The sequence below is a fragment of the Fulmarus glacialis genome, unplaced genomic scaffold (assembly GCF_000690835.1).
Source record: "Fulmarus glacialis isolate BGI_N327 unplaced genomic scaffold, ASM69083v1 scaffold6377, whole genome shotgun sequence".
Classification (NCBI taxonomy): Eukaryota; Metazoa; Chordata; class Aves; order Procellariiformes; family Procellariidae; genus Fulmarus; species Fulmarus glacialis.
The window spans coordinates 31,820-47,683 of record NW_009224986.1 but is presented as its reverse complement, the minus strand read 5'-3'; the positions used below and the strand labels follow the sequence as shown (position 1 = coordinate 47,683).

Here is a 15,864-nt window from a genome sequence, read left to right as displayed (position 1 = left end):
TGGGGGATGACCACTCCACCAGAAGCTGCACAAACACATTCAAATAACTTTTTATGTAATCCACCAAGCAGACAAACATTTGTAGATTTTGGTGCACTGTCTCAATGTGTTTGTTTTATTAAACCAAATACAGTCTCGTATATTGAGCAATCCACAGCCCTAAAATTCTGGATCAAGGATGCTGACATCAGATGGAGTAGGCCCACTTTTGGTGGTCTGGTTTGGAATTGCTAAGAATTACCATGACAGTTTTCATACTAGCTTATAATAAAATATTTATGCCACTTTAATGAAACCAAAAGACTCCTGAACCCTGCTTCAAATATTTAACTGTTCATCTACTTTTTCGGGGGGCTATTTTCTCATTAATCCAGTCTACATAGTTTGTCATTCGTGTATACACTCCAGGTTTGTTGACTCTGCCACAGCCATCTCCCCAGCTGATAACTCCATAGAGGTAAGAGATTTCATTTTTCTCACAGGCCAGAGGTCCACCAGAATCTCCCTGTGTTAAAAGTAAGGAAAGATTATCTAATTTAATAGAAAGCAGTCGGAAAAAGATCAGTTTGGGAAAGTCCCAAATTAAGAAAGTTTACATGCGAGATTTAAACTAAAAAAATGACTATGGAAGCAGTGGTCTACTGAAGTTTCATTGTAGAAACCTTTTTTTTGTAATCATACTCACCTCTAATATGATGGTCTTTTTTTTATTTTTAATTCCACACTGAAGTATCAGAATATCAGATTTTGTTTAAAAGAATTGGAATTATTTTAGATGCAGACACCTACTGAAGAGCACAGATGATTTGGGTCACTTTCAACAGGAGTAAGCCAGATTTTGAGGCTTACACTACGTTGTAATATGGGCCCTGCATGGATGGATATTTGGAGAGTTTCTCAATGCAGTTTATTGCAAATGTCAGAGATCGTGAAAGTTTGCAAAGAAAGGTGTTGCGTACATACATGCTTTTCCATGTGACTGTGGGGTGCTATAGTTTTATGTGGATATGGGGTTTTTTGCATCTGTTGAATTTGATGCTACTGAGCATTTACCTTTTCATTAAAATCATAAACCAAAAATAAGACCAAACTAATGTTTGATGACACACTACAGCAAGGATGAATTTGGAACACTTCTACTTATTTAAAAGCTTGCGAGCATTCAGGAAACAAATTTATTATTGTTATTAGTCTTAGATTGACTTTCTACAGAAATGAAAATGTTGGGAATCAAAAGAAAAACATAAATTAGTAAACAGTACTGATGAAAGGAGCTACCCCTCTAGTTATTTGAGACTAAGGAGAAATATATTTTTTCCTATTTAAAAAGAAATTCCCTTGAGAGCAAAGTGGGTAAGAAAATTGTGTTGCCTTTATACTAGGAGATTTCTGTGATAAATGAGGGACATCAAATGAAGTCTTGTATCTGAGATCAATTTACTTGTCAGAACTTTGGTACCAGTGCACTGATCAAAAAACAAACAAAGAAAAAAAAGAGTTTCCAAGAAAATCTTTAAAAAATAATCAAGCAGAACACATTATCTACTTGACATTTCTTGGTCTTGAAATATTTTTTATACATAACAGATGGTTTATAGTTTAATTTCCTAAGCATACATTAAGAAAACTCAGAGGTCAGCTATATTTGTTGTGACATTAAGAGGTCTACACTATTTCTCCTTAGACCACACAAGTCTGCCAACAGGAAAAAAAGCGAATTATTGATTCACTAATAATGATTTCATGTCATGACACTGTTCTTCAGCAACATCTGTGACTCTAAATGACTGTTTCTCAGACTTTGCAGACGTGCTTTCTCCAGACCACTTGTCTTTGTACGGCTCCTCTCCCCTTCCCTCTGCTTTCTTCTTTCTCCCTCTCATTCCTGATCAGCTCTGTTTTTCCAGGGCAGGGAACGAGAACCAGCTATAATGCTGTGTCTTGTATTTGCACTTCCCGGGTAAGGCAAGGAAAACCGAGCAAGCGAGGTCATTTCTATCTCTCTGGCTAGTACGAACACTTGCAGCCAGTAACTACAGTCAGTTCTCAGCCCTGGCCTGGAAACCTTGAGCCACTGCTGGCTGCTGCCATTTCACTCTTGACACCTTTCTTTGGACACTTTTATCATCTCTATAGGGTTACAGCACACGGTATACGTGATATTCTTTGCTTTACTTAATCACACCACCGACTATTAGCTATGTGCTGCCTGTTCCCAAATTTATGCTAATAGAGCATAACCCTCCTCCTTCAAAATGAACTGAAGATAAAATCTGAAGGTTTATGTCAGGAATAATCTGATCCTTCATTTAAAAAATAGTCTCATCTATCACCACAACAATTCTGCATCCTTATTCAGAGCCAAGGTGTGACATAATTCAAAAAGAGATGCAAAGTAGTAAGAGCATGAGGTCATTCCACAAAGGACAGAAATCATGAAACACAGTTTCCAATTGACTGATATTTTGCACCATTAAATCCTATCCACTGTAATAACCTCAGCTCCTTCCTCCTCCAAACCTCCCACCTCCCACCCAGGTATCCTTATTTCCATTAGGCCAGAAGCGGCAGCTCGGGGATTCGGCTCCGCACAGGTACGAGCCGGTTGGCTGCCAGCACATCCCTGCCAGCTAGCCAGCAAACCTTTGCCATCATGCTGCAAGCTCAGCCAGGAGCTAAAGCATCTCACCCTCCAGTGCATAGCCACTGCCTTTTATGAAGGTAGCAGGAATATAACACCCTGGAGGTTTTTTGCCCTTCTGTAGAACTTATTTGACATCGAACAGGTTAAAAAATGAAGGTGGAAGCAAACAGTGCAGTGACTTAAGTTTCTTTTCCTTAGGAACACTGTAATGTCAAAAGTAAGCACTGTAACACTGCAACGTTTCTGGCAATAATATACATTTATATTCTCTGCCTAGAGATGACTCACAACATTACCTGACAAGCATCAGATTTGCTATCGAAGTAGCCAGCACAGAACATATTTTCAGTGATTTCTGTTCCATAAATTTCAGGGCTTCTGCACTTCTCGTCAGGAATAATTGGAATCAGCGTTTCTTGCAGGACATTTGAATAACCAGATATATCTTAAAACAATTCCCAGAGAGGAAAAGAAAGTCATTGTTATAGAATGTGAAGAGCGTAACATGGAAACACATTACACAATACAACATATAAACACTTAACATATCACAGTCATATTAGTGTTGTGGATCTCTCTAAAAGATAATAATTCTTCTAGTGATCAGATCACTTTCTGCTCCTCCAGTTAGACTCCATGCCCTTCAAAATAACAGTATGTCATGTCCAGACGTTAATCCACTTTGGGTTCTCTCATTTCCTAGAGACTCAGGAACACTCCCTCAGCACTCCTGTCCTCTCCTCTTTCTAGATGTGATACTAAATCATCAATTTATCAAAGGTTCCATTACCTCTTTTTGCCTTTAGACTACACATTTAGACCAGGATAATATTTTCTCATACTAAATCTCTTACCAAAATGAGGCAGCCAGATCCCCCATCCTTCTAATCTATCTGCATAGGTCTCTGCTATCTCCACATCAAAGCAGCATGGCCAAGCCTCATAATCCTGAAATTCCTCATCTGAAAGGATGGGATGGATTTTTCCACCTTTCTCAAGTTGGATGTAAGCACTTCTTAGCCCAAAGTCTATCTGGCCCTTTCCTGTAGATGTTTCCAAAGTTTCTTACTGGTGAAGGTAAAGATCTCTTCCATCACAGACTAGTAAGTTGATTGTGTTTGGTTTGCAGTCTTTGATATCTACCTTGAGAAACCAGGGGCAGGATTCATTCGACTAAAATGTCAAGTTGTTGGTACCTACAACTAAGCTACTTGCTCCCTTCCCAGTCCATGGAGATTTAGCTAGCTCATAGCTCATCTCATCCTAAAATAGACGCAAACGTTTGGTCAAGGGAACCATATTCCAAATTCCAAGGACTATAAAGGAAGTTCAGGATGACTATTTCAGTTGTAAATGTTGTAAACATCTAAAGGTAGGTAAAAAGAATCCCACCAGAAGTCCCTTGGAAAATGTTTTACCAAACTATCGGTTGCATAACATATACTTGAGCATTATGTTTCGATTATCATTGTTTTTTTCTACAGACACCAACTCTCATTTTACTCACTCTCATGCCTGTGTCCCCATCCAGAGATCTGACATTTGAACTGATCAGGAAAAACGGTGTTACTTTCCGGCAAGCAGATGGGCTGAACAAACTGGGACTTGACGGCACAACGTTGACCATTCTTCTTCAGCTTAATCAAAGCTGCGGAACAGAAAATATAGGAGGAATAAAGTGACTGTTCCCTTTCTTTAATGGGATTGGCAGCAATGGGTCTCAGATACAACTTTAATGATCCCCTAAGCCTCTCTTAATTAAGATATTTCAATGAAAGACAGACAGACTCATCTCAACAGCACCTCATTTCACAGCAAATTGAAGGCTGAAACATTCAGCTACTCCCCGTATGGGAATACTTGTTTTATGCTGCGCTCACTGAGCAGATTTTGCTTCACTGCCTTTTGGGGGGGAGGGGGAGGAGAGAGATAGAAAATACATACGTCTCCTCCCACCTTAAAGTTAAATAACAGTGACATATCCACAACTTTCAACTGAAATAAGTGGGATGTGCAAGTGCTCACCGCTTCTGAAAGTCTGGCCACCTGCCTAATTCCAATTTGATTTAAAAAATTAATTACTGCAAGAGCTGGTGTATTTTGTGCTCTGTGTTATCACTGAGGTCAGCCAAATTCAAGATCTTGAAAATTAAGGAATAAAAAATCAGGATATTTCAAAACCAAGCTTCTGAAAGCTACAAAGAATTACACAACCTACACAACTTTTACTATCCCCTCATGGGGCTGAAAACGGTGTCAATAGGGAGCTGTGCAGCACCATGAGCTTGATACTGAAATAAGATGTCAAAAGCAGCAGAAATGCCGGTTCCCCTGTAGCAAACCCCCTGTGTTTGGCTGTAGAGCAACAGAGGGGACTTTGTGCTCGCTGTAACAAGGGCAGCATGTTGGGTTTGGGCACACTGCTCAAAGAGGACAGAGCTGAGGTCACGTGGACACACCTATTAAAGCTTCACATCACACCTTTTGGAAGCTCCAGGTTTTCCGAGCACAGCTGTGTGGAAAGCAAGAGATCCCACTGGATAGTCTTATTTCTCTACTGACTACATTTTTTGGCCTTTGTGGAACATGTAAAGAGCATCTCCCTTGTGTGAGAAGCCCACACAAACCGCGCTCCAACACTCAGCAGCTTGCTCTTCCTCACCTTCCTCCTCTTCCCCAGCAACTCTGCCTGTTTCTGAATCCCCCAAACTTCCCAGCAAACACTCATGTGGTGGGTCGTTTCCTTTAGAAAAGTTTTTTGAAATAACTCTTCTGCTGCATCAGTAGAAATCACTGACAGGGCAGAATGTGCTCGCCCATCTTTCCCCCCCAGTTTCTGCCTGCTTGTTTGTTTGCAGTGGGGCACATCTTAGGAACTCCATGTTCAGCTGACTCTAGATTTGGACATTGCACATCGGTGAGGCATGCCGAATTTCAAAGAAATTCAAAAAGTTAGGAGATCTCAAAATCCCAACGGTGGTTTACACCAAGATATTTCAGAGCAGAGTAGTACCCAAATCCAGTTTGTCTCCTGGTACGCTGTGACAGAGCTCCCACCAACAGAGAATCTGAATGCTTTTTGCTACATGGTGGAAAAAATTCACCATCTGAAAGCAAAAAAGCCAGTACACGCCTGTCCTAAAATATCCCCGATGCCAGGCTACTAGTCTCATAACCAAAGTGCTCACACAGCTTGATACCCTGGAGTGACGTGCCACCTTCCACAAAAGCAGATCAGAAAATAAGGAGCTGCTGATCCATTGTCATTCTGACTCATGTTGTAAGGTCAATCAGGAGGGCATTTAACTTTTGACTGATAAGACAGCTGATTTTTAAATCTATCCAAGAGTAAAAAATGATTCTTAGTAACACACATCTTCAGAGCAGATGGGGCTATTATATTCATCTAGTCAGATCCTCTATACAATAAAGACAATAGAATTTTACCAAGTAATTCCTGCATCAAGCCCACAGTTTCTGCTTCAGTTGAAAAAATGCCTAATCCCGCAAAGACTTGAAGCGATGATGAATCTGCCATACATCTAGGTAAATTGCTCCAAAGGCTAATTATCATAATTATTTAAAATTTGCAATTTATTTCTCATCTGAATTTGTCTAGCTTTCAGATGCTGTTATAACTCTGGTAGAACTAAAAACCCTCTGCGCTCGAAAGCCTCTCCTAATGCCTACAATTTTTCCACTATGAAGGCAGTTTTTGACATATCAACTAAACTTGAAACTAAGTTGAGCAAACAGAAAATAAAACTGTAAGAACAAAAATACTCACCAATATCATGTTCAGTAGGGTTGAACACAGAATACTGAGGATGCAAAATGTATTTTTCTATTTCAAATGTTTGTGTTACGTCAGTTGTTCTATTAAATATATGCTGACCCAGCACTACTGTAATAGTGGATTTTAGTGGACTGTAACACAAAAGAGACAACAAGCAATTCTGTGGTTAGCACGCCAAACGAAATCTGATTTCCAATGGCTGTGTGTCCCATGAACTGTAATAACCTCAGCTCCCCACCATGTCCATTATTTACCCTCTCATTTTTTACCCTCTACCTGTTGCCCAGGCTTCCTACCTACTGTGGGCCAGGGAAAAGATGACTAATGTTATAGAGTCCCGGGCTCTGTGGATCCTGATTAGCCTGATTAAAGGCTGCTGCTCCTTGACAGAAGTCAAAGGCAAGCACGGGCACTGCTGCCCAGGTAACAAGCATCTTCAGGGCCTGCAAGCACTTCTTGTTCTAGAAACTTAACCGAGTCAACCTCGACCAGACTTTGCCAATGAGTACAAAAATTACTGAGGAAGAAATGAGGGACCAAAAGATGAGTCACTGGTGGATATCTCATTTCTCTGGGAAACCAGGCTCTTAAAATATTATAGGCGTGGGTCAAGGTTTTAAAGGTGCTGGCAGACTGACAACTCAGGAACATCTGTGCAGCTTCCACCTAAGAGCTATCACCACTTCTGCTCTGAGATTAGACTGATCTATGTTAAACCTGTTGTCTAGAATCGAAAGCAACTTGGTGGAGGAAGGTCCCCACAGCACATTGATATAATGGGAAAAACCACACTCAGAGGAGAATACAGTTTTTGTGATTCACACCATCATTTTCAGCCATTGGTTGTTTATTTTAAAAAGACCACAGTCCTCTCATATCCAGTGTCCTAGGACAGACAGCTAATAAGAACCAGTACAACAGTTGGGAAGAAAAGGACACTTGGGAATAATCAGGAAGTGTTTGGAAAGACAGTAAATTCTCTAGCTTTGAAAGCAACAGAATTCAAATTTCACTCTTGCTTTAAAACCAATTTGATCTGCATGTGCATAAGTCTACGAGGAATTTAGTTTGCAAATGTCTTCAACACCAGAGCACTCATGTGTTTTGTTATCCAGTGCAGGAGCAGAAAATATCTGCTGTCACACATCATGCACAGATGCAGAGTGGTCTACATCATTGCAGTTTCCCTAGTTGTGTTTCTGTGCACCAGTATCTCCCGTCAGACACAAAAGCACTGTGGAGTCTCCTCCGGTACTAAGCACGAAGCAATGATCAACAGTAATGTACTTAGAGGAAAGAGATTCTGGCTAATTGCAACGCAGAGAGCCGGCAGCTGCCCTGCAACAATAACTATGCTTATAATTAACAAAGGGCAGCACAAAGTTTGTCTTTCTGTGACTGGAAAACAAGAAGGCGATAAAATATTCTTTGATTGATATGTAAGACCAGGATTTTCTCAGTGTCCTTGCAGTGGTAAAGCAACCCCCTTGAAAATCCGATTTGGGGCCTGCAAAACAGAGTGGAAGTTTGCTTCCCAGGACAGTATTTGGAATAGATTTTAAAGGCACTGAATGGTTCTACTATGACTTACAGGTGGTTCATTGAGGAAAAAAATTAAAACGGGGGTTTACAGAAAAGGAAAAAAAAAACCCCACAAGTTAACTGAACAGGTATCTATTGTCTCCTAGCGGAAAACAGTTGAAATTGTGGCTAACTCAGAGGTACTAAACATACAGAAGAGTGCAAATTACAATGCAGCAATTATGGAAAATCTGTATGTACCAAACCACCAGCTGGAAGTGGGTGGAAATGTCCTGAATAGCTGCCAAAGTTAGTAGCTATTTCACAACATTTGAAAAACAAATGCATTGTGGCTCGAGCTCCAAATGCTTCAGTACAGCATTCACAGTGGTATTATTAGCTCTACAAGCTATCAGCGTATGTATTCTGGCATGAGGTTTTCTGTTTCTCTTGGCTTCTTTACTATGCAAAGGAACAATAGGTATGAAATGGTGTAATATTTTTCCCATCAATATGATCAAACTGAAATCAGGGAAAGTGTTCAGCATTTGTGGAAAATAAAATATCTAGAATGAAGTAAGAGCATCCTATAGTCAATATTCCCTCCAGTGTCCCACAGCTGAAGGACAAAAAAACTCCAAAAAAAACCCCCAAAAACCCAAAACATCTCTCAAGGAAATTAGCCTCAAAAATTTACCAGTTCAGTTCTTCCATTTGGCTTTTTGTAAAGCTCAGCCCACTCTATTTGTGTCAACCAACAGTAATTTATTGTCTCTAACAAATCATTGCTTGGCTGTCTCAGCCTTTCTGAATAAAACACGGCAATGAGCATAGTCATTTCTTAGTTACACCTCAGAGCAGGCCTAAATGTTCGGAAAGGTAACCAAGAAGAAGAGAAATACTTATATCCCCTTGCAGATGCCTGCACATGCATGCTACTATTCTATGTCCTGCTCAGCAAGACCTTATTCCTTCAGTCGGGTCATTTAGCTTCTTTGAGACTCCTTAAGGAACAAGACAAGGGCTTGTGAGACAACAGGACCCCAAGCTATTTGTTAGCCCATGAACTGCACCCAAATTGCCAGAAACTCCTTTTGAAACATTGGCCTTTTAAAATCTCATCTTCTTTCTCACGTGTTTCAGTCCAGGTTTGTTGTGAGTCACAAGCAGACGGTGACTATGGGGAGGAGAGGACCTAATGTCAAACTAACGGTGAGTTTACCTGTTAGCAAAGCAGTGTGCTGCTGACACAACCCAGCAAGTCTGGATAAGGCTTCCACCGCAGAAACTCTCTCCAATATAGATAGCTGCTGTCCAGGGATGAGATCCAGGCAGAGATGAAGATCCCCCAACAATCCTAGGTCTCACAAAACTTCGTTTTTTGTGTCTTCTTCCACATGGTCTTCTGGTAACTGCAAAAGTATCTACATTGTCTGGAACTGGTGGCCTCCTCTCCCTGCTTGCTGAGATATAAAGAGATATGGCATCGGACTATAAATCCTTGTGATTTCTAAGGGCTGGAACTTTTATAGGAGTCTTTAAAAGAGAGGTTCATTCAATTATCATTAAACATTCACATGCAACTGAATCTCATTCAGTTCCTCAGGAGACTTGCAAGACTGAAAGCTATGCCTATTCCCAGCAGTGGCTACACATGTACTAGGGTAAATTAAGTGCATCTGTGAACATTCCCAGACACTCATTTACCAGTACAAATATAATCTTCACTACCGGAGGAGGCACAACATCACGTCTTCATTTTCGGATTCTGGACTGAGCTTTCCCATTGCAATAGCAAGGACTAGGGCTCTTGTGTTAATATCATCTATCAAATGCATTAGAACCATAAAAGGGAAATAAAAGGACCACTTTATAAACTGACTTTTCAGATTACAGCTCCATTCTAAAGGTCAGCTTCAACATTAGCAACAGTTAAATATTAAATTAGGGGAAGAGCAGGCTCTTTAGTTTTTGGAATTAAATACTATGTCTCATACATCTTCAGGATCCTGTCCTCTATTTGTTCACAGAGGCCTATTCACTTCTCTGGGCCCATAATTCCCTGAGTGATGACAATTTGTCCCAAACCATCAATCATTTCTGATGTCTTGCATGTTCTAGCAGAAAATTTGGTGATATTGGGATGATTTTGACTGAAAGCACTAGTGTGACACCACTGTCATACAGTGTTTCAGGACAAAAATCACAGATTGTATCACAACTCCAAAAAATGCAAAAAAAAAAGTTTGTTGTCATTTGATTTACTGCAAACGGTAAAATATTCAACACTCCTGGGAAAGGTAGAACATTCAAAATCATACAGTGAAAGCTTGTTCTAGTATCAATAAATCTTTCTTCATTCATTCATAACATGGATTTTAAGAGAGCCTTTACATACCACACGATGGAACATCACAGTACTCCCAAGACAAACTGTTATCCTCCATGATGTAACACCATGGCTTCTCATCATCGTCTGGATTTCTAATTAATTCAGGGGGAGAGTGAATTACAAGCATTAACCACATTGTTGTTCCAAGCATTCCAGAGGTTTTCTGCCTTTTCCTCTGCACCGTGCAGAGGACTGACAGGACTCTCAGGTTTCGAGCCGTCTGACAAAGTGCTGAAGCACCTAAACGGGTGAGCAGCCTTTCAGTAGTGTTCTTCATGCTTAAAGCTAACCTAGTCTAAGGTTCTCTAGGACCAGAAATACAGACACATGACTAAACACCTGTAAAATTTGCCTACAAGTATTTGGATGCATGAGTATGTTCACATGGTTTAAATACAGCCCACACTGAAGTGCTTTAGCAGATACCAGCTCAGCTGTTTTTTTCAGGACTAAATCCCATGGGAGAGATTCCTTTTTTAGATGATTTTTTTAAGCAAGGAAATTCCAACACAGGTATATTCATAGAAAATCCATAACAAGAATAGCTAGCAAAAATGAATTTAAGAAACTCAGGTTCACATTCCCTGGAGAGTCTGAGGAAATGAAAGACTCTGTTCCTCAAGAAAATGCTCTGTTCCTCAAAAGGTGAAAGAAATGGAATGTCAGAAATAGTTTAGCCCTTTGTTACCTTGATGTTAAACAGGTTTTGGTTTGATTCCATTAGGGTTTGTCCACAGTACAGCCTAGTTGTCTTTATCAATGCCATATAAGTAACCAGAAATTTGCCCGGTTTACTCCTCCAAGAATATAGGGAAACTTTGAAGACCCAGAAACATCTTCAGTAGGCCAAGAAAAATAGACAAGGTAATTCAGGGCTCCAGATAAACAGTAAATCTAATTTCAGTTGGATTTATCAGAAGCACTATCTATTTTTGTAAGGTTCTTCAATATTTTTTTCTTTTTAATCTGACTGCTCTTCAGAAAAAGATTAAAGCACTTTCAAATTCTCAGAACTGAAGAAGCAACACAGGTTGAGTCATCTTCCGCCAACAATGTTTCTAAATTAGACTATTGGAAGAAGAAGAAATCTGCAGGATTATATAGTGTAGCAGAGATATCCCCAGAAACTGTAACAAGCTGACAAAAAAGTGAAAAGCTTTTTTCTCAGCTCTCCAGAACATGAACACATCAGCTCCTACACCACTTTATTCTTTGCATTTCAAATCTGCAAGTGAATGTTGTGCTTAAATGATGCAAATTGAAGGGATCAAGTTTTATCAAAGCATAAAATATGTGTCCGATAAATTGTCATGCTGGGACACCATAAACCTCATACTTAAGTGCTTGAATCAGGACCAAGCCTCGGAAAGCAAGCCCATCTGGGTTAAGGGAGGGTGTAGGAACTGTTTATTAGTTTGTGTTAGATAGAGAAGAAGAACTACTTTCATCATGCATGCATGCTTTCTATCACCAAACAAATCAGCAAGTGCAGTACATTTTGATCTTCCTGAAATACTGGTCTAACTTCCATGCAAAAAAAAAAACCAAAACAAACAAACAAACAAAAAAAACCCCAAAAAACCCCACAACCCAAAACCTAGACATCAACCAGTAATTTATGGAGAAGCATCTGAAGTTTGCTGTTTCTAGCATTTGCTCATCTCCAGGATTCTCTCTAAATGGAAACTTTTCCTTTGTTTGTGGATATCCATTGACCTCGTGAAGACCCTCAGAGACAAGGGGAACATAAAGTGGCTGAGGAGAAAGCACAAACCTATATATCCCAAGCTATTTTCATTATAGCTGAACAGAAAACTTTAGCAGAAATGTGGTTTATCGTATGTGTGGTTCAATTAAAATTGAAACACTATGAGATCTTATTTTGCAATAATTTTGATTTGGAAGAAATCCAGGAAGGAAATTTGACATTCATTGTTTGACATCAACATTATTGAAGAACATTGCTTTGATTTTTCATATTCAAATAACTTTTCACTTTTGAAAATATTTTCCTTTATGTTACATATTTCACAATTTAAGAATTAGAAATCAAAAGTTAACTATTTCAGTTTGGCTGGCGCATTTCTTTCTCCTTTTGGATAGTCATTTATGGAGTCACTACGGACTCATTAAAAAAAAAAAAAAATCCCAGAAAAAAAATTACCTGGAATTTTCAACATTATTTTGTGTCTAAGCTTCACTTGGCAGACCGAGCTATTTGATCTAGCCTGTCTATCAGATCTTGTCTTCTGCACACTTACATCCCTCGTGTCAGGCTGTTAAAGTCAGTCTAGCTTTTCCAAGACAGGGATGACACCCGCTTTGAGATTCCTGGCCTTTCTGCCTTCCACAACACATCTTGATTTACAAATACAGGACAAACGAGAACTTTTCTCACCTGCAGTAAGAGAACGGCCCCAAGCCAAGCTGTACTGCTTTCTCCACGCTGTTGACATGAAGCTCTTGGTAAAGCATGTCTGAATCCCAAGGCAAGCAGCTGTGTCCAGAAATGGTCGTCTTTGCCATACCTCTGTACTCCGTGCCATTGCCAACATAGCACCGATGGCTAGGAACTGGCAAAGCATAAGACACTGGTCAGGAATCGATGCTAATTACCTGTTAAATGATTACTTCACAGCTGAGGTCCCAAATGAGAGCCAGAGGGCCCAATTCTGTATAATGCCTTTTACCTTTCACAGGAATTGAATGCATCAAATGAGGATTTTTTTTTTTTTTTTAATAAAAGAACCCAAGCAGTTAAAAATTCTGTCTAAAATTAGTAGTGAGTTAACCTTGTTCTACACATGCACGAATAACTATTCAACAGGCAGTTCGGCAGAAAATTAGACCTAAAATTTGTACTGGTATGGAAGATTTTAGTCAGCAATCTGCAGCAAAGTCAGCAATATGGCTGGGATTCCTCCTGTCTAATTTTAGACACAACTGAGCTCATCACTGGAGACTACCTTTTCAGTCAATTAAGAGAAACAGGCATTTCTAGTGCCAAACTGATCCAGCCTGTTTGAGGTGACTTTTTTAAGAGGAGATGAATCTTGCCATACACTCCTGACTGCATTGACTGAATCTCCATTGGCAGTAAAGGGAGCTTAAGTCAACCATCTCAGATAGAGAGATCTGTGTCGTAAAGTAGTGAAAATAATCCTGCCCTGCCAGCAAGTGCTTAAAAGGCCTGATTTTGGAAAATACTTCTTTTTATGGCCTCATACATACCCATATATATTTACACTATACCCATGTATGTTATATATATGTAGCTAAGTATTGCAAATATATAAATTTTGCAAAAATTTAACTAGTAGGTTGAATTTTCTTGTTCAAAACCCATTTCTTTGCCACCTGCACATGGGTTATTTCTTCAGAAAGGTCTGACACATACATATTCTATGACCTGTATACTCAGCTGCCAAGATCTATCAACAGCACATACCAGCATTATGGCTGAAAAATATATGGGGATGCATTTGTATACAAATAGCTACACCGAGCAGAAAGCCTACACCTCAAAACATGGCCCAGAGTATCCCAAAGGAAACACAAAACCATCTAATGTACAAAGAGGATTAATTGTGACCAAGCCTCAGAGGGTTCCTTGTCCCAGCCATGTCAGTGTGACTTATTCTTGGCATCTGCAAGACTAGTGGAATCTTCTTCTAAACTTATAAACATACTTAAATATATAACGTCATGATATTCCTTTACTGTTGAAAAACACATTGTGAGGATGGTCTATCACACCACACAGTGTGGACAGCTATTGCCAAAGATCTGTTTATTTTGACAGAATAAGGTGACACATGAACCGGGGAATATAACCAGCACTGAAATAGTGAATCGCAGCAATGAACTGCTGATGTCAATTATCCTTCCAAGTCATCAGTGTAGCAACAGACCTCAAAACCACAAGCAAGCATATGGCATAAATTTGGGAGCCGGAGGTCAAGAAGTTTGGTGCGAGAACTGGAGTGTGAGTTAGCATAGAAATACTTAGCAAAATTTGTTTTCTAGCTTGGCCTGGCAGACACTTCTGAGATGGCAAGACAACATTTTCTCCCACCTGCCCCCTGAATCAAATTCGCTTTATTTCAATAGCTGTGAATATAACATTAAGTCAAACTCATATTGTAACAATCATAATCTAGGAGCTCACATCACTACTACTATAGTAGAAAAAAAACTATCACATCACTACTACTATACTATACTACTATAGTATAGCAGCAGCCCCAGGACTGGACTGTTCCTGGCTTGAAGCAAATCGCTTCACATTTTCGTGCACTAATACCTGTCCATGAAAGTGAGAATAACAGCACCCACTGTAGCTTTCAGAGTTTGCAAATTAATGAACACAAACCACAACTGAAGTATAAGGGAAGCTATATATCTATATAGCTATATTTCTATATAATTCAATCATACATTTATAATATTTATCTAGATTTCAATATTTCTGTTTGGGCTTACGATTTAATACAATGGCAGATAATGCATGTCACTATAGCAAATAATTGATTCAAATAGTTCTGCTGCTTTCTGGTTTGTTGAATAGCAATAAAACCTCTGGACTAACAGCACCTAAGACTGAGGTAAATCCCCGCTGAAACTGTAGCCAGACTATGAAACACCCAAACAATCTGTCTGAGCCAAAAACTAGGCAGAAATGTGGAAAAATTGGCATCCTTTTGTAATGAATTAAATCTAATAGAAACTTACCATGTAAAACAAGATTTAAGACTGGGAAAACAAAATGATTTATATAGCACAAAAGGTATCTTTAAGATGCATCCTAACATAAGGATGGCACACTGCATTCACTGAAACTAGACTTATTTTTTAATATAATTTCTTCTCCAAAGTATCTTTGTACCTTCATGCTTGCAAATACTTAGATTAACCGAGCTAAAATTGAAGAGATTTATGTTTGTTATAAAAGCTAATGTATGAATCTACCTTCTGAGTAAGTTGAATTTTTCATGTAAAGGTTTAAATCCAGGAATCTATAAACTCTACCAGTATTTTCTTATAGCTTAGAAAAGTAATATCCTAGATAAGAGGAAGGACTGGCTTTTTTTCCCATTTCATTTTTCTATTGATTGTCTTCAATTCTAGCACAATAGTTACGATTTACAGAGTCATAAATGCAATCAAATAGGTAAGTATGTAGAGCTAAAAGGAGCAACGTATTTAGGAAATAGGTTGTCAATAGGTAGGGGAAAGAAATTCCAGCAGCAACAAGCAAATCTCAGTGCTATATTACTTTGTCAGGGAAACAACCTGTTGCATGGACTGCCTTACAGGATTTTCAAGATATCTGAGTGCCTAATTCATAGTGAAAGCTTTCATTCTTTTGAATATACCTCTAGGTCCTGATGTGTTAAGAGTATGACCCAAGATAAGTCTCTGGAAAGGAAAAGAAACAGACTGTATAGCAATTAATGATGGTCACTGGATGAGCAGTTGCTCTGTAGAGAGCCAGGATTTGGGGGGGGAGGG

General features: G+C 39.3%; 1 protein-coding gene across 1 annotated transcript in view; it reads right to left on the bottom strand.

The window, feature by feature from the left end:
- Positions 1–334: 334 nt before the first annotated feature.
- The window catches only part of HGFAC (HGF activator), a 39,265-nt gene continuing 23,735 nt past the window's right edge, over positions 335–15,864 (bottom strand). The window contains exons 8-14 of the mRNA XM_009582316.1: positions 12,752–12,926; positions 10,360–10,445; positions 9,184–9,424; positions 6,432–6,571; positions 4,152–4,292; positions 2,941–3,089; positions 335–505 (exon numbers count right to left, since the gene is read on the bottom strand). Coding sequence (XP_009580611.1) covers positions 335–505; positions 2,941–3,089; positions 4,152–4,292; positions 6,432–6,571; positions 9,184–9,424; positions 10,360–10,445; positions 12,752–12,926 — 1,103 coding nt within the window. The remainder of the gene's footprint in view (positions 506–2,940; positions 3,090–4,151; positions 4,293–6,431; positions 6,572–9,183; positions 9,425–10,359; positions 10,446–12,751; positions 12,927–15,864) is intronic.